This window comes from Danio rerio, chromosome 6 (assembly GCF_049306965.1).
Source record: "Danio rerio strain Tuebingen ecotype United States chromosome 6, GRCz12tu, whole genome shotgun sequence".
Classification (NCBI taxonomy): Eukaryota; Metazoa; Chordata; class Actinopteri; order Cypriniformes; family Danionidae; genus Danio; species Danio rerio.
This window is the reverse complement of record NC_133181.1, coordinates 33,866,004-33,888,077: the sequence shown is the minus strand read 5'-3', so window position 1 is coordinate 33,888,077 and position 22,074 is coordinate 33,866,004. Positions and strand designations below refer to the sequence as shown.

The 22,074-nt window shown below is 33.3% G+C and overlaps 2 protein-coding genes, 1 long non-coding RNA gene and 1 other non-coding gene across 5 annotated transcripts in view; 1 reads left to right on the top strand and 3 right to left on the bottom strand.

The window, feature by feature from the left end:
- The window catches only part of jak1 (Janus kinase 1), a 58,321-nt gene extending 54,094 nt beyond the window's left edge, over nt 1-4,227 (bottom strand). The window contains 1 exon segment of the mRNA NM_131073.1: nt 4,024-4,227. The gene's annotated coding sequence lies outside the window, so the exon portion shown is untranslated.
- A 2,544-nt stretch (nt 4,228-6,771) lies between these two features.
- mir101a (microRNA 101a) lies at nt 6,772-6,852 on the bottom strand. The gene has a single exon (NR_030054.1). It is a non-coding gene; the product is annotated as a microRNA 101a (primary transcript).
- Nucleotides 6,853-7,081: 229 nt separating this feature from the next.
- LOC137495976 (uncharacterized) lies at nt 7,082-8,075 on the bottom strand. Its single transcript, XR_011015996.1, has 2 exons — nt 7,974-8,075; nt 7,082-7,437 (listed from the first exon to the last, which is right to left on the bottom strand). It is a non-coding gene; the product is annotated as an uncharacterized lncRNA (long non-coding RNA).
- A 2,631-nt stretch (nt 8,076-10,706) lies between these two features.
- On the top strand, nt 10,707-20,155 carry ak4 (adenylate kinase 4). 2 transcript variants are annotated; one of them, XM_005165873.4, is made up of 6 exons: nt 10,707-10,814; nt 11,021-11,179; nt 12,385-12,504; nt 13,608-13,780; nt 16,493-16,611; nt 18,576-20,155. In XM_005165873.4, the coding sequence occupies exons 2-6, from the start codon at nt 11,038-11,040 to the stop codon at nt 18,700-18,702; spliced, it is 681 nt and encodes a 226-aa protein (XP_005165930.1). In that variant the 5' UTR covers nt 10,707-10,814; nt 11,021-11,037; the 3' UTR covers nt 18,703-20,155.
- The last annotated feature ends 1,919 nt before the right edge of the window (nt 20,156-22,074 follow it).

Sequence of the window (22,074 nt, the reverse complement as noted above, 5' to 3'; positions counted from 1 at the left end):
GAGCAGCCCTAAAACATATTGTCAGTTTCAATGATGTTCTATAATTTAATCACTATGAAACTGACATAATCTTACAGGTGCAGCAAGACATCTTGGAAAATGCTAACTTTAGCCTCATAGCAATGAAAGAGCACACCTCACCCTATCCTCCCTGCCAAGCCAAACCTCCTGAAGGCATGAACACGCACAAACCAGATGACCAGAGACAACATTACTACAGCCTATGTCTTTTACCATAGAGAAAACTTTACCATGCAATTATAGTACAGAATGTGATACCTGCCTGCCATTCTCGCTCTATCTACACAGCATACATGAATGTGCCGATGATGCATCCTGTCTGTGCAAACAGGGTGCGCAGAGGTATGCATATACATAAGTTTACAGAGAGGTAGGACAGCATGACAGTTTGATTAGATGAACATTTTCTGGTCCTGCAGATTCTACAGCATATGTGAATACATATAAATATATTTTGACCAGTTAACTAAATGACTGCTATTAGGACATGAAGAGACTCTCAACAAGCATAACAGAAACGTTTCTGAGGACAATCACCTAGACTATTTCAATGTGGCTGTGTCACTAGAGCATAAACATTTCCTGCTTGTTAACAAAATATTTCAGTACTGTAGCAAGAGGCAATTTTATGGAACAAAATCAATGCCAAAAGTCTTGAATTAAAAAGCTTGTTGAATATCACAAACTGAAAAAAATAATACACCGTATTAACAAGTTCTTGCATTTTAATGACTTGAATTCCAGGGTTTGTATTTTTAGGTCCTGAAATTTAACATATCTGTTTACTTAAGCTGTGAATATTTCAACGAAAAATATTTCAAACACGTTTTCATACTTAAAAATTCAATAATTCATATTTAATTTTCAGATTTCACTTACAAAATATTCAATACCCTTTAAAAATACGATGTATAATATTCAAAAGGTAACTTTCAGTTCATTTTATATTAGTTCAAATATTCGCTTCCATAAATTCAATGGATCAAATTTGACTGATAAAAATCAACATTACATCCAGGAACTGCAGGAGAAGCAACAGATTGCAGAGTGAAGATCGCCAGCTGCTCTAGCTTTCACCAGCAGGTGGAGATGGAAAAATGTAAGATTTTTAACCCAGTAAACAGGTGAGAAAAAGGCTAATAAAGGCACAAAAGTAGCATTTAATTTTAATATCAATGCCTTGGACATTATAAATAATAAAAAGTATGAGTAAAATGAGTAAATGAGGTTTTAGTCATCTATATTTGCCCTTATGTAACGAAAGCCAGCTGGTGATCGCGTAAAGCTCACTCCTCGGATCCAGGGACAGACGTTGTTCTGCAATCTTATCGGAGCTTGTCTCCCATGCCGGCTTGCTCCCTGCTCGGACCGGTGCGGTTACTTGCAAATAAACCGTCTTTTGATGAATACGATGTTACACATTATCTATCTTTATTGACTCTTTCTTCCATAGACGCGAAGTATTATTATTGCAGTGAAATCAGGAAATTTAATATGAATTATTGAATTTTTAAGTATGAAAACGTGTTTGAAATATTTTTCGTTGAAATATTCACAGCTTAAATAAACAGATGTGTTAAATTTCAGGACTTAAAAATACAAACCCTGAAATTTAAGTCATTAAATTGCAAGAACTTGTTAATACGGTGTATTATTTTTTTCAACAAGTTTTTTAATTCAAGACATTTGGCATTGATTTTGTTCCATAGAATTTAGTCATATCTTGGTGTTAAAACAGCTGCCAGAACATTTGGACCATTGTTATTGTTTACATCCTTAAAAATGGTCTTTAAGTCAGTGGTTCTCAAAACAGGGGGCACACTATGGGGTCTCACTGATCCACTCTGCAATGAGGCTGTGAAATAACCTAAAAAAAATCTAATAAATTACTTTCATTTAATAGTTTTATGATTGATGCATTAACTCAAAAAAGAAAATAAATAAATCAAAATGGCAAAGCTGTTATTCACTGTTCTATGTCTACCACTGCAGCAACATGTGGTACGCAACATCTTGCAGATTGGACAAAACAAACCAATGCAACTGGTGTCGATAATACAGTTTTAATGTAATACGTTATCTGAGGGAAAAATTTAAATGTTGCTGTTTATATGGTAACAGTACATTCATTTAGTAGGATCACATGACAACATAAGTTTCTATTCAAAAATAAATCACATTTTTATAAACACCTTCATGAGAAAGTGGTAAGTACTGTTGTATAACAGGGATTTCCCACTTAAACCTCTAAAGGAACTGAATATCTCCCAAATGTCACTTTTGAACAGTTAACCAGCATGAAATTGTCCGGATGACATAATCAAACAGTACTGCAGTAGTATAGCATTGTATATTTGAGGTCACTTTAGTAGTTGGAAATGTTTGAAGCGGGTAGTTTACACCCATTTCACCCAAAATAAAAATTTCCACACCATTTATTGACAGTCAGGTGGTTCTAAATTTTTATGAATTTTTTACTTGTTCAATACCAAATATATTCTGAAGAACGCTGGGGAAAAGCAGCCCCTGAAATCCGTAGCAGGAACAAACAATACTATGGAAGTCAATGGCTGTTTTTCCCCAGCATTCTAAAGAATATCTTTCTTTATGTTCAACAAAAGAAAGAAACTCAGACATGGAACAAGAGGAATTGATGACAGAATTTTAACATTCAGATGCACTTTTTTCACATATTTATGAGGGGAATTTAACAATTCTAACGGAACGAGCAAATAAGTCAAATTGGCCCCACTCTTTAATTTTAATAAATCAGTTTAACCAATTAGACAGAATATGATGTGATTAAACCAGAGTACATTGTGTTGGTGGCCTATGTGACACAATAAAGCACATAAAAACAGTAGAGCTCACAAAACAGCATTTAACCAACAATCACATCTTAAAACTTCAGCTTCAAGGGATATTTGCATCTTCAAGGGATAGTTCACCAAAAAACAGAACTTTGTCATCATTTATTCACCCCTGACTTGTTTAAACCCTGCTTGAGTTTCTTTTCTTTTGCTTTTCTCAAAAGAAAATATATTGAAGCGAAAATTGTTGGAATTAAGTAGCCATTGACTTCCGTTTTTTTCCATCTGACTATGTATTTCAAAGGCTATCAGTTTTCAGAATTCTTTCAAAATCTGTTGTTTTGTGTTCAACCACTTGAGGGTGAGTATATGATGAGAATTTGTGTGTGTGTGTGGGGGGGGGGGGTGGTGGGGGGGGGTTCAGATATTACAAATATCATATTGTTCCCAAAGACAACCCCACAAAATATGAAAACAGCACGTTATCACAACAAATTAAAACAAGCATAATCACAAATACAGAAAAAGCACAATGTGTTGCATATTCGCTATCTGAATCCTAAATATAGTAACGTCAGCTCATCTCTATAATACACGTTATAAACACTTTAACCACACAGACTTTTGTTCAGCAAATACACTTTGTGATAACAGAGAACAAGCGCTGAAATTCATATCGACAAAACTGCAGTGGCAGCAGCAACAAGTTTAACCATTTCATCGCTGTACAGTAAGAACATGACAAAGAGATTAAATATAACGTCAATGTTTAGCAAGTTATAAACAATGGCACAAAAACACATGTTAATCTTAACACTTAACACTTTTCGACTATAACCAAGAATCTTTAGAGGTTTAGAAAAGTCATTTTTGCATTATTTTACATGTCTACCTTAAAGCACCTTATAAAAAATTATCATTAGTACCAAAGAGATTAAAGCTCATAGCTTGTATTCAACAGCATAATTACCGTATAACTTACTGTTTAACGTTAAGGTAAATGATGAGCGACTCAGGCAAGACACTATTCACTTTCAGTGACAACAAAAAAGACAAACTGAAAGCAGACCGTTTCAAAACATGATGTTTAAATACACCACACATGAAAAGCAGATTAAAGACACGCATACAGCAATCCCCCAGAGATCAGACACACGGTCAGGATGTAAAGAGTTATGGCCCTCGTCCTTACCTCGCCAGGCAAAGCTACTTCCGATCATTACAGACGCTCGAACACTTCCTCTTGGTGTTTTGTTGATGTAAAACGGTCGTTATTAAACTCCAAAATGTTCTCCGATAATCTTAGGTTTATCCCGCGAGATTAATTTTCAAGACAAACTTCGCTTCACAGTGGTACAAACCGTGGTTAAGTCTTCGTGATCAACTAACCTTTCCTGTCAAGCGTCGAGTGCATTCCCGAAAATAGGGTAATGTCACACGCCACCTATTGGCTCATCCAGCTGTCAATCAAATGCGGTACCAATAGCGTTAACCCTTAGGCGGAGAGTAAGCTAGTGGATCTTTATTACAGCCTCCGTATATAGAAAAGTCTTTATTTACTAACATACGTGTGATTAAACTATTAAACTATAATTTGGAGTGTTGCGGTGAGGTAAAAACAAATCCATAATTACCCCAAACATTTGATAACATTTACACATATAGAGTACAAGTTTTGCATGTTTGAAATGCAGTCTTTCCTCAGCATCTTTAAGCATGATTAAAATGTGATTAAATATTGCAGTAGCATTAAAACGATATTTGGACTAAATGTCAGTTGAATTAAATGTTACATGACCACTTAAAAGCCCTGTTTTAAAAATCATTTATAATTAATGTGATGTTTAAGCACTGTTATGTTATGTCTCAATTAAAAGTAGATTAGACATGATTGCAGTTAGTCATAGATGCTTATCTACTCCACAACACTGATAAGTTTCGCAAATTCATAAAAAGGCTTATCAAATAGGTGTTGTCATAAATAATTTAGAAATGTATACATTAAGCTGCTTGATATTAGAATTATTTAGTAAATTACAATGTTAAATGTTTTGTAAATAAAACATTCATCTTCTCGTATTGTTTAAGCTAACGCTAAAGCTAACACCGCCAGCGTAACTGTTTTTATTCAGTCTCTGTTTTAAAATAGACATCGACAAAACACAAAAGCCTACTCTGGTTACATTGAAAAGTGTATGGTCTTTAAGACCAAGAGGTTTAAGCCTGCTATGGGAGGGACTTCCCGTTCTCGAGATCAGATGAGTTGCCAGAAACTGTGGGCTGCAGTTTCACAAGAGGGCTACAAGAGCACACCGACTGAGTGGCAGATCAATAGGTTTAACAGAGCTTTGGGTAGATATATGAAACAACAGGCTGTGTTTAAAAGTCTCAAAATTACAAATGAGCATAGATGCAACTATTAAAAACTTTTTAATTTTTCTAACAGTTAATAGCATTATGATTTTAAAATGTTTGCTATATTGGAATGCAATGATAGTATAGCCCATATGTTTTGACAATGATACTTAAAACACTGGGATAAAGGTACAGTTAAAAACTCCGAATGGTGGATGAGTCATGTAGGCTATAATTGGTAAGTGACGAGTCTACGTGCAACACAAAATTACGCAGTCGAGTAAACGTTTTTTTGATAGTTCTCAGGAAAGACCCAGAGATTCCACAGAGGTCACCATAACTATTATTTATATAAGACACTTTTCTAAAATGTGTAAACTATACGAAATTTCACTTGAGACAGGAATCTTTTGATCTTTTAAAAATTATATTCTAAGCATGGAATTGTGTGAATAGAGGGGTGGTCAGTGTAACACGAAGATGGCAGTACGTAGATTGATCTCCTGAAATAATAGAGCAGGGCTATAATTGATACATTCTTTTGAGAAGTTTCAAATGTTTTATCATAGCTAATTTTTGATACAACACATATTCACACAAGAAAAAGAGAAACAGTTGTATTTTTTTAGTGCTACATTTTCCAGTTGCTTAGATCACAAGTAAAATATCTTTGTGTAGTACAAATTGTTCTAAAACACAAACACACACACACACACACACACACATATATATATATATATATATATATATATATATATATATAGTGCTCCGTCTTGAAAGCTTTTTGTATCTATTAAACGGCTATTAAATAAACATTATTATTATCATATTAATATCATATATTAAACATCACTGACTTCCCAATTTTATTATTTTCAAATATTACAAAAGGATTCAAATTGAACAAACGTTAATTGAAATGCAAACACTGATCTCTCTTTATAGTCCTGATGCATAAAATGCATAGAATACATAGTATATAATGGCGAGGCAGTGGCGCAGTGGGTAGTGCTGTCGCCTCACAGCAAGAAGGTCGCTGGGTCGAACCTCGGCTCAGTTGGCGTTTCTGTGTGGAGTTTGCATGTTCTCCCTGCCTTCGCGTGGGTTTCCTCCGGGTGCTCTGGTTTCCCCCACAGACATGCGGTACAGGTGAATTGGGTAGGTTAAATTGTCCGTAGTGTATGAGAGTGTGTGTGAATGTGTGTGTGAATGTTTCCCAGAGATGGGTTGTGGCTGGAAGGGCATCCGCTGCGTAAAAACTTGCTGGATAAGATGGTGGTTCATTCTGCTGTGGCGACCCCGGATTAATAAAGGGACTAAGCCGACAAGAAAATGAATGAACATAGTATATAATAATAATAATAATACATATAATATAATATGCTAAAATGTCATCAAATATTTTGCTAGATCCCCCACACAATTTCTTATTGTAATTACCATACTGTGAACATATACAATTATAAGACAACCAGTAATTTGACACAGAATGAAAACAGAATTGCATATTTTTATTTTATTTCCATCGTTATTTACTTCTTTCTCACCAGAAATCAAATCTCTTTTTGAGGTAAGATGTCAAGATGGCAGCCATCCTTCAGTTATCACAGTACTGTACCTTTAAGATGGACAGCATCAGCACTGTGATAACTGAACCAGGGCAGCCTGTCACATCTAGCAGATCCAGGGCGGTGGTGATTGACACATCTTCTCATCCATGATCCATCAAGGACGACAACTTAGACTTTACATATCACAGATACAGTGGTATCCATAATATACCAATTGCAGAATATAAAAAATGAAGCAAATTAATGCATCTGCAAATAGATTAAGGACATGAGTAGATGCACTCAATGAAGAATTCTATGACAAAACAAACTTTTACCATCCAGTTCATCTATAATGTCATGATTGGGCTACATTGCATATTTTTATTGGATAAGTTACAGCACCCTCTCTAACAGCAAGAGATTCAATACCTTCATTTTGAGCTTTAAATTATTCATACAAACCACCCATGTGACGTAAGACTTGTTATGGTAACCCTGACTCCACCCCTTTTTACTTTGCGCTCGTATTATTTGGCAGGCGAACGGCTCCGCCCACAGACTCCGCCAAAACATCCCCGCCCTCCAAGCGAATCTCTTCTTGTAAACAACTCCATCAGCGCGTCGTGTTTGCCATCTCAGGACAGTGGAAACGCCTGCCAATAATCTGACAAAACATCTGCCTAACATTCCTATAGCAGCTGTTTCGGGGAAAAGGGGGAAAATACAATAACAATGGGTTAAAACGGGCATACATTCGCTGTCAGAGTATGTTGCGAGTTCTCGTGGCAAATAATGTTTGGTGAAACTACAGGTTTTATTAAAATAATGAGTGTGAGGAACATAATTTATAAACCACAATTTAATACGAGAGTAAAAAGTGTTTGAAACGTCATGAGGTCAGAACAACACGGTCTACAATAAATTATACATAAGTTATTCCGCGAACAGGCATTACGTGACCGTGCCATATCATATCACAACATGTAGTGTGGATATTCCACGTTAAACGCGTGTAAAGAAGCTGTTGTAGCACATAAGTCCATTGGTTCTTATAGTCTTATATGTTGCGAGTCGTCTTATTGCACTGTACTGATGCGCGCTAACGCCCAACAGCGCGCGCACACCCCTCTCGGAGCAAAAACAAACACCACGCACTTCTAAGGTAAAACATTCATATAATATCACCCCCACATATGGACACATGTACTATTCTACCGACTGCAAAAGTACTTACCTGCATTTGCAACGCTGAACTCCCGTGTTTACCTGAATATTTTTAATGACGCAGCAAGCCTTACAGCGAACAACGTGATTGTCGCCATTTTTTGTTGTTATTGAAATCTTCAAGCCATGTGACAATAAAACAACACGCTTCCGGGTCCTGACGCTCAAAGTTCGCCACTTTCTTTATTGCAAAATGACTCTTTCCTTATGGAAGCCTTAGAAGTCGACTGGTTTCGACATTGCATAGCCGAAGTGAACTGCGTTTACATTCTCTTATGTTCTGACGCCACCGTAAGGCTCCTCGGAAATGTAAATGTTTGACATGGTGATTGTACCTCACAGTTTTTCTGCGGTTTTAAATTTTTTTTTACTCGAATGACACCCGTGTAAGATGTTTCCTGTGGCAATTTTTGATTTACAAATGACTATTCTTGAGTTTAAACTACTTTTATTGACAGAAACTTGAATGAATTAAATAAATAATAATTTGGGAATTCCAGAAGTTAAAAGTTTATATTTAATATAACTTTATATAAATATAGCAATAGTTTAATAAAATAAATGAATAGAACTTTACACTGTGCATCTTTGCTGTGATTATTATTATTAGCCTATATTGTTTTATTTTAATCAAAACACTGTAATAAGTTGTAAAAAAAAACAGCAAAACATTTAATTAATTGCCAGTTCTAACATAAATGTATAAGTTACACAAGCTGTTTTAAGTCAGTTTAACATAAGTTCAATTCACTCACATGGTTAAATTGATTCAGCTTATAAATGTAAGGCAACCGGGATATTTTAGTGTTTGTATTTTTTATATTTGTTGAATCTTTTTTTTCATGTCAATGAAGTGGTGTGTAATGGGGCTTTAAAGTAAACAAATTTGCAGATTTTGGTCAGCAAGTGTATCCTGTCCTAATTCAGACAGGGGGCAATATCACACCAGTTACACCCATGATGGCAGAGTTTCTTGCATGTAAAGAGACCAGCAGTAGTTGTGTCCCAAATCACACTTTGTAATCTAAAATCTATCTAGTGCAAAGTTGTTGTTTTTTTTTTTCATCTTTTTGATACCACATACCTCCAAATATGTTCTTACATAGAGATATACTTAAAAAATGCATATCTATAATGAGTCTAGATTATATGTTTTTTTCTATTACGTTACATATTTCCTAATAGTACAGTGTTTATTTGTTAACTTATTTATTTTAATAATTCATAATTAGTTTAAGTCTAATTTCTATTCATGTTTTAATTAGATTATTTATTTATTGCAAAAAAAGTACACATTTTTTATGCTTCTTGTCCAGAAATTACCATGGACAACCTTCCTATAAATCAATCAATCAGTTTTAGGATGCTAACAACTTCAGATAATATTATAACTAAAGGCCAGAATATTATGATTATATTTTTAAGCTATGTGGAAGTAAAGATAAAAAGCAGAACAAAACAAACTGATACTTTGTGTTTTGTGCAAACTGAGCAGAGAATGATTAAATGTGAAAAGAAATTCAGTTGAAACAACATTACCATTATTTTTAAATCATTGATAATCAGTGTTGGGGAAAGTTACTTTTGAAAGTAATGCATCACAAAATGTAGTTATTCAACAAACAAGTAACTAGTTGCGTCACTTAGTTGATTCTATGGTAAGTGATGCATTACATTACTTTTGAGTTACATGTGCATTACTTTTTCTGATCTGGTGGAGGTTTAATCTCTTTCAGAACTTGTTTTTTTTCCCTTTCTTTTTTATTAGAGGAGCACTGCAATTAACAATGCACTGTAAAACCTGTATCTTCATTTGCCATTAAAAAAAGAGCTCTACATGCTGTATACAAATTATTGCAATGTGTTTGCTACTTTTGTACTATTTGTCTTTAGTAAAGTCACTGTCCATTGAGACAAACCTCTGTTCATTTTCTTCAATGCCTTTGAAATAATCGACACATTTGCTCATTGATTGCTCGTGATTCATTGTGACTAATTTTAATTCAGCAGTTTATTTTTTAAAAAGCTAATTAATTAAACTAAAAAGTAACTCAAACTTTATTACTTATTATTATTATTATTATTATTATTATTATTATTATTATTATTATTAAGTAATGTGTTACTTTACTCGTTACTTAGAAAAATAATATTATTAACGCACGTTACCCCAACATTGTTGATAATTGTCATAACAATATTTTACAAAAACTTTTATTTGTTCAATTTTGTTTTTGATTGGATCATTAAAAAGAATAAGAATGAAAGTAACACATTTACGACACATTTTTTCAAAAATAATCCTTCAAAGAAAGAACTAAATCATTTTATATAGTTTTTTTTGCCATTATGCTTCACTGTTCATTTAAATAATTAAATCATTAATTAAATCCTTTTTTTTAAATGGTCAGCAGGCTTTACACTCATATTAAATTTAAACATTATTATTTTTTAGATTTCTTATGAAAAAACTATCATTATTTATTTCTCCGCTGTAAACTTATGTTACATACACTACAAAATATTTTCTTTATAATTCCCTGTAAGATTACATACTCTGTGGGTATTGCACACTTATTGCAACCGTTATTGAAATACTACATTGACCATATTCCTCTGCGGTGCAGCCTTTGCGTATTTTTCAGATGCTAAACCAAAACCAGGCAGTGTTTTAAAATAGGGCGTTTATATTTCTCCTCCATTCATTTGCAGAGAGGAGAAGCTCACGTCCTCATAAAAGAGCAGAAGTAGGCGGCGCGTCAGCGAAGGGCTGCACTGTTTTGATGAACGCTGACAACGAGCTGTGTTTTCAACCTGCAAATAACAGTTTCACAGTACAGTAGTCTGTTGGGTGGGTAAGTTTGAGAGCTGTTTTGCACCTCCAACCTGCTTGTTCTATGAATTTGTGTTTTTCTTTATTCGGTGTTACAGATCTCCGCCCCTCATTCTGCACTGGAGATCTGTAATCTCTCGCGTTGCATCGCAAACTGTAAATAAACGAGTGTGTGTTTTGCGTGGTTTTAATTGTAACGCTGGACTCGTTTCTATTGCATACAGGGCAGTTCAGTGAGAAAATGTCCAAGTTATTCCGGGCTGTTATTATGGGTCCACCAGGTTCGGGGAAGGGGACCATCTCGGAGAGGATCGCGCACAATTTCGGCCTTAAACATTTGTCCAGTGGAGATTTTGTTCGAGAAAACATCTCCTCAAAAACTGGTGAGTGATTTGACATGAATGGCAAACTTTCGGTAGTTTTTCTGGATCTCTCTGGAAGCCTGTCGATGCCAACATGTCATATGCTCCGTGAAGCATACCGCATAAAAAAAATACTATACTACATTACAAATACTATTTTGAACCATACTGAAGTACAATTCGCCTACTATATTACTCGAGTTTATTGTTGTAAAAACTAGGCTACTATTCTGACAGTTTATCAGATATACAGTGTGCTGTAGCATTCATTAACAAAGTGTTGTAAATACTGTTATAAACAGTGCAATGCATTGTTGCATGGATCTTATAGTATTTATTATAATTTACTGTAGGATTTCTTTATGAGCGAGAACTTGTTCTTATAAAGAGGTGTAACCCCTATTTCAGTTATCCTTTTATAAATACATTAAATTCAACAGTTGGTCCTTCTGATCTGGAATTTGTGGTTGCATCCTCTGGGTCATGACGTTCAGGGTTCACGTGAGGTAACGCTTTTAAAGTTGCCATGCTGGCAAAATGCCATTCCACATTTGTTTTATTGCTCTGTTGCCATGCAACCCCCTATTAAAGACTTTAGATGGCAGATAAAGACAGTGGAATGTTACTACTCAACACACCAATTCACACATTTATTTTGTTCAATATAAATATGCTTGACTTAAAATATCATGGCAAATAGAATCGTAATTAAAGATTTTATTTTACATTTATCATACTTCGATTAAACAACTTATCAACTAAATCGGACTTTGAATCTTGCTATCAAACACACCACTGTTTTTGCAAACTTTTGTCTTATCTGTGTGTGTAGTAGTGGTATAGTTTGCAATTGTAAAAGAGTACAATTTATGTAGTGACGACGTATGCATGTAAATAAATTATAAATGAACTCATTGGGCATCGATGTCTCAAGACTCTCATGTGACTGTATGAACTATTATGATTAACAGTCTAGTTTCTGGTTAAAATCTTGTGATTAATAATTGATTGGTGTCAGTAAAAGATTATGTGTATTTAAAGCATATACGTAAATAGAATATCATTGCAAGTATGGCTTTATAAATACCATAAGGTAATCTCAGCTGCTTTTATTGTTGGAGATATGTCATATATAGCAGCTTATTAAATATATGAATTCGTAGATTAAATAATTTGGAAAGAAAAATATGTTTTTCACTTGATCTTTTCTTTAATTTATCATGCAGATGCCGGTGTTTTAGCCAAGACGTATATTAATAAAGGACTGCTGGTTCCAGACCATGTGATGACACGTCTTTTGTTGCCTCGACTGGAGGAGATGACCAAATACAGCTGGCTGTTAGATGGTATAATCATTATATATATATATATATATATATATATATATATATATATATATATATATATATATATATATATATATATATATATATATATATATATATATAACATTTAAATCAGACACATTTAGAACAAGAATCATTTGATAACATAAAAAACACACAATGCAGATCCAAAATACAAATTTATTGTCATTTTAAATAGTTATACTTTAGCACAACCTTTCAAATTGCTAGATTGTACTCATTTGTCAGCAAGAATTTCGGATGAATTAAAATGGAACACAATATAATATGATCTCTGAGTTATTTAAAAAAAGATACTTTAAAGTACACCATTTATTTGTATTCAAAAAGCTTTCTGTGTATAAAATGGCTTTTGAAAATCTGTTTATTTAGCATCTAAATCACTTTAGAGGAAGCCAAAGTTTCATTTCTTCATTTAACACAAACTTAAAACACTATAGTGAAGTGGGGGAACTTCAGAAAATACACTGAGCATTGAAAAATATTTCATTAAATACCATATTTCAGCGGCTTATTGATTTACGGAATCAGAAAGAGTAAAACCAGATGCTTGCGACATCCATTGTGTTGCATTACTTTTTAAACACTGCGACTGTAATGCAAGATTACAGTCTGCAACTCCCACTATAGGATGAAAGGTTATCAAACATTGACTGAAAAAAGGTATGCAGAGTGACCTAGAAAACAGGTTTAAATATTATTACTCCATGGATTAAAACTAGTGTTCCTTTACTGTACACATTAAAGCTGAACCCGCAAAGGCTTATCCTGACTAAAGCTTAATATTAAAGTAGACTAACTACACTCAGTCATAAACTATGAAAGCCATGCAGTAATGATACAAAGTACCATAATACCTTGCACCCTATAAGGATGTAGTATTGCAACACTTGACATTGATTCATAGTTATGAAACTGCACATTGCAACAAGTATGACATTTCAAAATGGTACTCATTTATAATTTGTTAGTGAAACACTGTATAAATAATAAAGCAATAGTACAGTAAATAATTCAGGTTTACATAATCGTATTGGCCGGTGTTAATGTGTTGTAAATCATTTTGTGCACTTGCCTTCCAGGTTTTCCTCGGACACTGGCACAGGCTGAAGCTCTGAACAGTTCCTGTGACCTGGATGTAGCCATTAACCTCAACATCCCTCTGGAAACACTGAAAGAACGACTGCGACATCGATGGATTCATCCACCCAGTGGGAGAGTGTACAATATGTGCTTCAATCCTCCGCGCATCCAGGTGAACATCCTAATGTACTCAGGGTGTCCGTCTTAAAAAGTATTAAAAGTTGATAAATCAGTTATGAGAAAATGAAGGCCCTTAAAAGGTATTAATATGTCTTAATCATGTTTTTACAAGGTCTTACATTTTGTTCAATCGTTGTCCAAAGTGTTTGACTCCAAAAAGCATGGATATATTTATTTTCCTCGTAATGATAACAATGGTGTGCTCGCTCCACCCGATTAGTTCGAGCTGTGGCACGTCCAGCCAAGCTACATCCGAGTAATGTCACGTAATTTGTGACAAACGCGAGAAGGTGATGTGGCACTCTTAACAACCACGTAATTAATTTTTTTCAAGCTTTGTTTCTTCCGAGCTTATCTAAGCTCTGTTGCATGGTTGTGCTCCATCGATTTATTTAACTACAGCTGTTTATTAAGGTAAAGGTTTGATACTGATTTGAACTTATAGTGGTGACGAGGTCTTAAAATATTCTGAGAAGGTCTTTATAAAGTCTTTAAAAGATATTGAAATGACCTTTCGGACTTCTGCATATACCCTGGTACCTCTGTTAAACTGTTTCAGATTGAAATATTGCAATTGCAATTGAAATATTGTGCATTTAATGTCTAAAATAGGGAACAGTTCTTATGCCACACAACACACGCACATGCACGCACACACACACACACACACACACACACACACACACACACACACACACACACACACACACACACACACACACACACACAAAACACACAAAACACACCTTGAGAGTTTAGAAGCATTTACTCTGTGCCTATTCAAATGCAGGTAAAAAAGTTATGAAAGCAAAAATACACATTTTTGTTTTTAATATACATCTGAACTAGTCATAACATCAATATAATAATAAAGTAAAGGCACACAAATAAGAATGCTATTTTTATACACTGTAAAACAATTCTTGCTGCTTTAATTTAATTGAATCAAATACATTTTTTATCTCCTTGCATGGATCAAGCTGACTAAATGAGTTGAAAACCTGATTAACCTATTAAAATAAGTTAAAAACAACAAAAAAATATTTGCTGTCAGACTTTTTTGTTATATTTTATTGTCTAATTTTTTCAACAAACTAGTAGTTAACATTAAGCATGCAATATTTTAGATGCTATATGCTATGTTTTTTTCTGTTTCACCAGAAAACATATTTTAAACAATTCCAAATCAAAACTGTTGTGCACCTCAGAGCAAAACTGTGCTGTTGCCAAATGTATCTGATTTTGAATGTAAGTGAGCCAAGTGAGTGAAGACAGTCAATTACTCAGTTAAAGGGGATAGTTCACCCAAAAAAGAACATATCCCCATCATTTACTCACACTCAAGGTAGGGCTGGGCCAATAAACAATATTTTTTCGAATCACAATCAAATTGATGTGAATAACATTGATAAGCTCTGTATTTTTTTTACTGTATATTGATCTAAGAGCCAGTCACACAACAGAAATATGCAACAATAGCAATCTAAAAGATTGTTGACACTGAAAATTTATCGTCTGAAAATGTCATGCCATTTAATGGACCCTCTAATTTTTGTGGCTTCAGTCATTGTTGGCGTACTTTTTTAAATCTTGAAGCATTAACAACTTATATTGAAATATATATCATTATCAGTCAATATGGAAAATAATTATCGAGATTGCATTTCTGCCATATGTTCCAGCCTTAATTCAAGGGGTTCTAAAGTTTTATGAATTACTTTCTTCTGTTGCATACAAATCAAAATCATCTGAAGAATGCTGGAAAAAACAGACCTCAATAATATGAATAAAAATACTTTGTAAATGAATGGCTTTTTCCTCCCAACATTCTTCAGCATATCTTCCTTTGTGTCTAACAGTAAAAAGAAACTATCCATTTTAATCAGCTGTTTTGGAACAATATGTCTCTTTCTAGTGGAATGACCTGTCCAACTTAACCCTAGTTTTTATCTATTTAAAAGAAACAGTTAATCTTTAGTATATCTTTTTATCGACACTAGTAACACTTTTGAGCTCAGAATAACTGAATAACCTTCACATAAATGGATACAAAACTGAAAATAAGATGTAAAAGTCCTCTTACTGTCTTATTTGTTGATCCATAACACGCCCAAACCTTCCAAGATACAGTACCAGCGCAAAACACCCTCAAATAACAGCACAAACACTACTATAAATATTGCAAACCTTAGTAAATCACAGTGCGTCACAAATTAAAATATGCCCTTGTCTTCCAAATGCATGCTAAGTCATTACTGCTTGTCCTGAGTAAATGTTAACAGTATTTTTTAACACAAGAAGTGATTAAACTGACGCAAACTGTTAGTAAATCCAGCCCTAATGATTGCTCTAATGTGTATTAAAAACTTTTTCCATTTACAAAATTTCCAGTTTAAATAAGTCTACCCCTAATAAAACCTACAGTATCTACATTACCTTCTTTCATAGCTTAGTTCCAGCATTTAAAAGGCTCTTGCACAAGGTAAAAAAGGCATTAAAAGTACTTCAAAATTACAACCAGGTGTTTTGGAGAAGGCTTATATCCAAACTGTGCCTCTCTAAGTAGAACTTGCTACCTTGTGGGGGAAAAACCTTGGAGAAGAATCTTATGGTTGATTTCACTGTCAGTTCTTGCCATAGAATTAGTTGTACACATCAGGGTAAAATACCTGTTTTCACTATTATTATCCTTTATGTATACAAGGGGCTGGATGACATCACAGGGGAGGCACTGATTCAGCAGGAGGATGACAGACCAGAAGCCCTGGTGGCCAGACTGAGACACTACAAAGATGTTGCCAAACCTGTCATAGACTTCTATAAGTAAGCTTATAGTCATTCTGCACTCATATTTCCTCACAATTTGAAATGTACAGCGAATCCCACACAAACTCAATGGGATGAATGTCAAAACTCATAATAATAGTAAATAAATGTTAAATGCATTCATGATGAGGATATACAGTTAATTAATAGAATTTAATTCATTTGAAACTTTTAGCTCTTCATTTTATTAAATCAATATAGATAATTAAATCTTAAGATTGATCTCTACATCATATGGCACATGTATAACACATATATGTTCACATATATGCCAGAAACATATGGCACATTTATGTAATAACTTAATGGATGCCCCATAAATGTTAAAATTAAAATCTTCTCTCAGTTGAACAGAAATTGTGAAAAAATAAACAGGGGCGCTAATAATTTTGACTTCAACTGTATATGTCCACAAATATGCCAGAAACATATTTGTCCCCTACATGTATAACACATACAGTTGAAGTCAGAATTATTTGTGATTTTTTTTCAACACATTTCTAAACATAATAGTGTTAATAACTCATTTTAATAACTGATTTATTTTGTCTTTGCCATGATGACAGTCAATAATATTTTACTAGATATTTTTCAAGACACTTCTATACAGCTTAAAGTGACATTTAAAGGCTTAACTAGGTTAATTAGGTTAACTAGGCAGGTTAGGGTAATTAGGCAAGTTATTGTACAATGATGGTTTGTTCTCTAGACTATCGAAATAAATATATAATAATTTTGACCTTTAAATGGATTTAAAAAAATGAAAAACTGCTTTTATTCTAGCCAAAATAAAACAACTAAGACTTTCTCCAGAAGAAGAAAAAATATCAGACATACTGTAAAAATGTCCTTGCTTTGTTAAACATCATTTGGGAAATATTTAAAAAAGAGGAAAAAAATAATTGAAGAGTACTAATAATTCTGACTTCAACTGTATATGTCCCAGAAATGTCAGAAATATATGTCCCATGTATGTCAGAAACACATGTCCAAATATATGCCAGAAACGTATATGTCCCCTACATGTATAGCACACATATGTCCCTTATATGTCTGAAACATATATGTCCACATATGCGAGAAACATATGTTCATATATGCCAGAAACATATAAATCCACATATAAGCCAGATTATTTCGACTAGAATAAAATAATTTTTACATTTGTTTTAAAAAATCCATTTAAATGTCAAAATTATTAGCCCCTTTTAAGCTACTTTTTTCTCGATAGTCTAAAGAACAAACCATCATTATACAATCACTTGCCTAATTACCCTAACCTGCCTAGTTAACCTAATTAACCTAGTTAAGCCTTTAAATGTCACTTTAAGCTGTATAGAAGTGTCTTGAAAAATATCTAGTCAAATATTATTGACTGTCATAATGGCAAAGATAAAATAAATCAATTATTAGAAATGAGTTATTAAAACTATTATGTTTAGAAATGTGTTGAAAAAATCTTCTCGCAGTTAAATAGAAATTGGGGAAAAAATAAACATGACTTTAACTGAATGTCAGAAACAAATATGTTAGAAACATAAATGCCAGAAACATATATATCACCTACATGCATAATACATATATGTCCCATATATATCAGAAACATATATTTCCACATATATGCAGGAAAGGTATACAACCCTTATGTTTATAACAAATAAATGTCCTAAATATTTCAAAGACATATATGTCTAGATATATCAGAAACATATATGTTCTATATATGTCATAAAGATATATTTCCACAGATAAGCCAGAAACACATATGTCCCATGTATGCCAAAAATATATTTCTCATGCTTTATTTTACATTACATGATGGGTTTGTCTGAATTCTTTGTTTTTTTTATGTCTGCAAAAACTATAATAAAACATAATTAAAATATATGCCAACAACCTTGTTTATTTCACAGTCTTCCTATTATCTACTAACACTCTTGTAATTCTATGTACCTTTTCAGGGCTAAAGGCATCCTGTACACATTCTCGGACACAGAGACAGATCGAATCTGGCCCAATATCAACACACTTCTCAGCACAAAGATCCCAGCCATCCAGTCAGATGCTCGCTGCGCTTCAACCCGCTGAGGAAATTGTCTGACAATCAATTACATCCAAGAAAACAACACAAATTACCAATCGAATACATTGATTTCCAAAGATTCCCTGCTAGTTATTTTGTGATCACAGCTTGTCTGTTAGTAGTATAGTGGTATTTATCAGTGTGCTAACTCTGCTTGTTTCAATTCCTGTAAAGATTTCATACATTTCAGGGACCAGTTCTGCCATTTCAGCATTTGCTGGAATCATGGGTGTCAGTCTGGGTAAAATCCAGCTTAAATTCAATAAAGATGTCGGTTCCTCTATTTAAAATGCACAAAATTCCATGTGCACGTGACTGAATCATGAATAATAAGTGAAGGGTAGATTCTTATGACTTTGTGTGTGTAATTCTAGCTGGAAGGCTTTATAAGATCTTTGTGGTGTTTGCCTTTCTCTGTTTCTGATTTGTTGAGGTGATATGTTACTACACACCCAAAAGAATGGTGTAATTATTTTTAAGCATTTTACACCCTCAGAAATAAAAATACACGAGCTGTTACTGGAGTGGTACCTTTTCAAAAGGTACACATTTGTACTTGAATGGTCCATATTGGTATCTACAAATATATCTACAAATTTTTGGAGGAACACTTTTGTACTTTTGGGGACTAATAAGTACTCTTGATTTATTAAAATGGACCTATTAGGTACTGTGATAGTACCTTTCGAAAAGGTACCACCCCTGTGATAGCTCGTCTGCCTTTATTTCTGAGAGTGTACATGCTCTAGAATCCAAATATGCCACATTTGCCTTGAAAGTACAATTTCTTTTATTTTGATGTGCTGAAGTTGCTTTTGTGGTCGCCAGGTCTTATATGTTGAATTCTGTCAACGGAATGTGTTGAAAATGAAACTGAATTTTTACGTAACTATAGAAAATGGCTATATGTTAGTGTATTGAGATAAAATATATCAGATGTTCTTTAAACACTGCCTCCTTTTTAGTAAATACTGTTCAGTGTTGTGTTTCTAACAGACAAGTCAGTGAGATCCTGTTTTATATATTACGTGATTATATCTTTAAACCATTTGTGATTTAATAACTGTTGAGTGTGTTCAGATAAAATAATAGTGACATCTCTTTTATCCAGAAGATTAAAGTACAAATTTGCTAGAAACCACAGATTAAGTTACAATTCGATTATAATTTGTCCCTAAAACAAAGATAAGCTGCATGACCTACTGTAGGTGTTGTAAACATGACTTCATGCTTATCAACTGTGATATTTTTGTTCAGTTTTTTATTTTATTTTTTAGATATACATAGATATGCTTTCTTGCTTCACTCTCTCTCTCTCATTTTCCAGTTCTATATACCAGCCAAAAAGGGTTGGAGAAAACTCTCAAAAGCCTATTGTTGTGCAATACCATATACAAGAAATGACATGACTGAGCTTTCCCTGTCCCCGTTAAGAAAATAAACTTATTTTCTCAAAAATTCTGAGTGGATTATTTTGATTTTGGATTATTTAGTATCAGGAAAATTTGCTTCTGGCCCTTTTAAATGTTAAATAACGTTTAGAACTAAAACAACAAGTGTATTATAGCTTAAATGTTTTTTTTCTCCTCAGAAGAGACTAGGATACAATTAAATGAATGGTAAATTAATATTGTTTTATATATCTATATAAGGGGCAGCGCGGTGGCGCAGTGAGTAGCACTGTCGTTGGTTCAAGCTTCGACTGTGTCAGTTGGCATTTCTGTGTGAAGATTGTATTTTCCCTTTGTTTTTGCATGGGTTTACTCCGGGTGCTCCGGTTTCCCCCACAGTCCAAAGACATGCTGTATAGGAGAATTGGGTAAGCTAAATTGTCAGTGTGTGTAAATGAGTGTGTGTGGGTGTTTCCCAGTGATGTGTTGCAGCTAGGCCATACGCTGCATAAAACATATGCTGGATAAGTTGGCGGTTCATTCCACTGAGGCGACCCCAGATTAATAAAGGGACTAAGCCGAAAAGAATATTATTCAAGGAATAAATGCACACGCACACACACACACACACACAAAGAGAGAGAGTCAGCCCAAAAACTGTTGCAATAAACACACTTCTACAACAAATGGATAATTACTGGTTACAACAAGAACACTCGGAGAGATATTATTATTATTATTTTATTATTATTATTAGATTAATTACATCATAAATTATTGGGTAGCAATTATGAATAACTTTAATAGGTTTAACAAAAACTGATGTACTACAAAAAAAAAGAAAAATTAGCAGGTAAATAAATTTGAGAATTGGCATCTGTCAATGATTTATTTATTTACACCTGCTACTATTATTATATATTATCAATGTATTTTATTATTATTTTTTTTTTTAAAGCTTTTTTAGAAAAGAAAAACTGTACAACAAACCAGGGCTAGAATGCAAGCACAGTACATACAATTACAAAGTGAAAGAACAAGCAAAAATGACAAATAGAAAGGGGGAAAAGAAAACAAAATAAAGAAATGGGAAGTACAAAACTAAATAAAGAACGGAAAGCATCAAAGATTGACTAAAAGCATGCTTTTTTCATAAGTCTCTAACTTGCAGATTTTTTTTGGATAGATAAACACATAGCTTAAGCAAGGAATCAATTTCAATTAAGATGAGCAAATGAGGGAGAGGATTTAGGACATTTTTGTTTGTGGATAAAGAATGTAGCATGTATTTATATTTATATGTATATTTATTCATTTATTTCTTAAAAAAATGTTGCATAAACCATCAGCAACAAACATACAACACAACATAAAAGGTGAGACATAAAAAACTAATAAACCAATGGTAAAAAAATAAACAAATATAAAATTTATATTTTAAATACAAAAAGCATAGTGAACAGCATTTCTACATACAATTAGTTTAAGAATTAACAGGGGAATCAACAAAGTGCTTTAATAATTGATACAAATCTTAGATTTATTTGCTTTTCAACAATTTTACAGTAGACATAAAGAAGTCAAACTTGATACAAAAAGCTGTTAATGTGGGAGATGATTTAGCAAATTTCTGTTTGTGTATTTAAAAATTTGCCAATAAAATAAAGAGATTAACAATATATTCAAGACATTTGTTAGATGTGTTCTCATAATAAAAAATAATTTATTTTAATGTAAAATATTAACTAAGTTTTGTCATTTTAAAATATATATTAGGCTAGATTCTTTCAGAAATTGTTTACAACTTGCATTCAAAAAATAAAAGACAAAGGTTCTCTTTATCTGCATTGCAGAAACCACAGACATCCTTCATTTTAATGTACTTTAAGTACTTCTTTTTATTGCTATATATTTTTATTGTAAATATGTACACCCTTATACAAGAGAATACATCTCACAACAATCATGAACAAAATAAATAAAATA

Coding starts and splice junctions, on each gene's coding strand:
- ak4 (XM_005165873.4), top strand. CDS start 11,038: ATGTCCAAGTTATTCCGGGCTGTTATTATGGGTCCACCAGGTTCGGGG. Junction 12,505..13,607: donor ATACAGCTGGCTGTTAGATG/GTATAATCATTA, acceptor CTTGCCTTCCAG/GTTTTCCTCGGACACTGGCA. Junction 16,612..18,575: donor CCTGTCATAGACTTCTATAA/GTAAGCTTATAG, acceptor GTACCTTTTCAG/GGCTAAAGGCATCCTGTACA.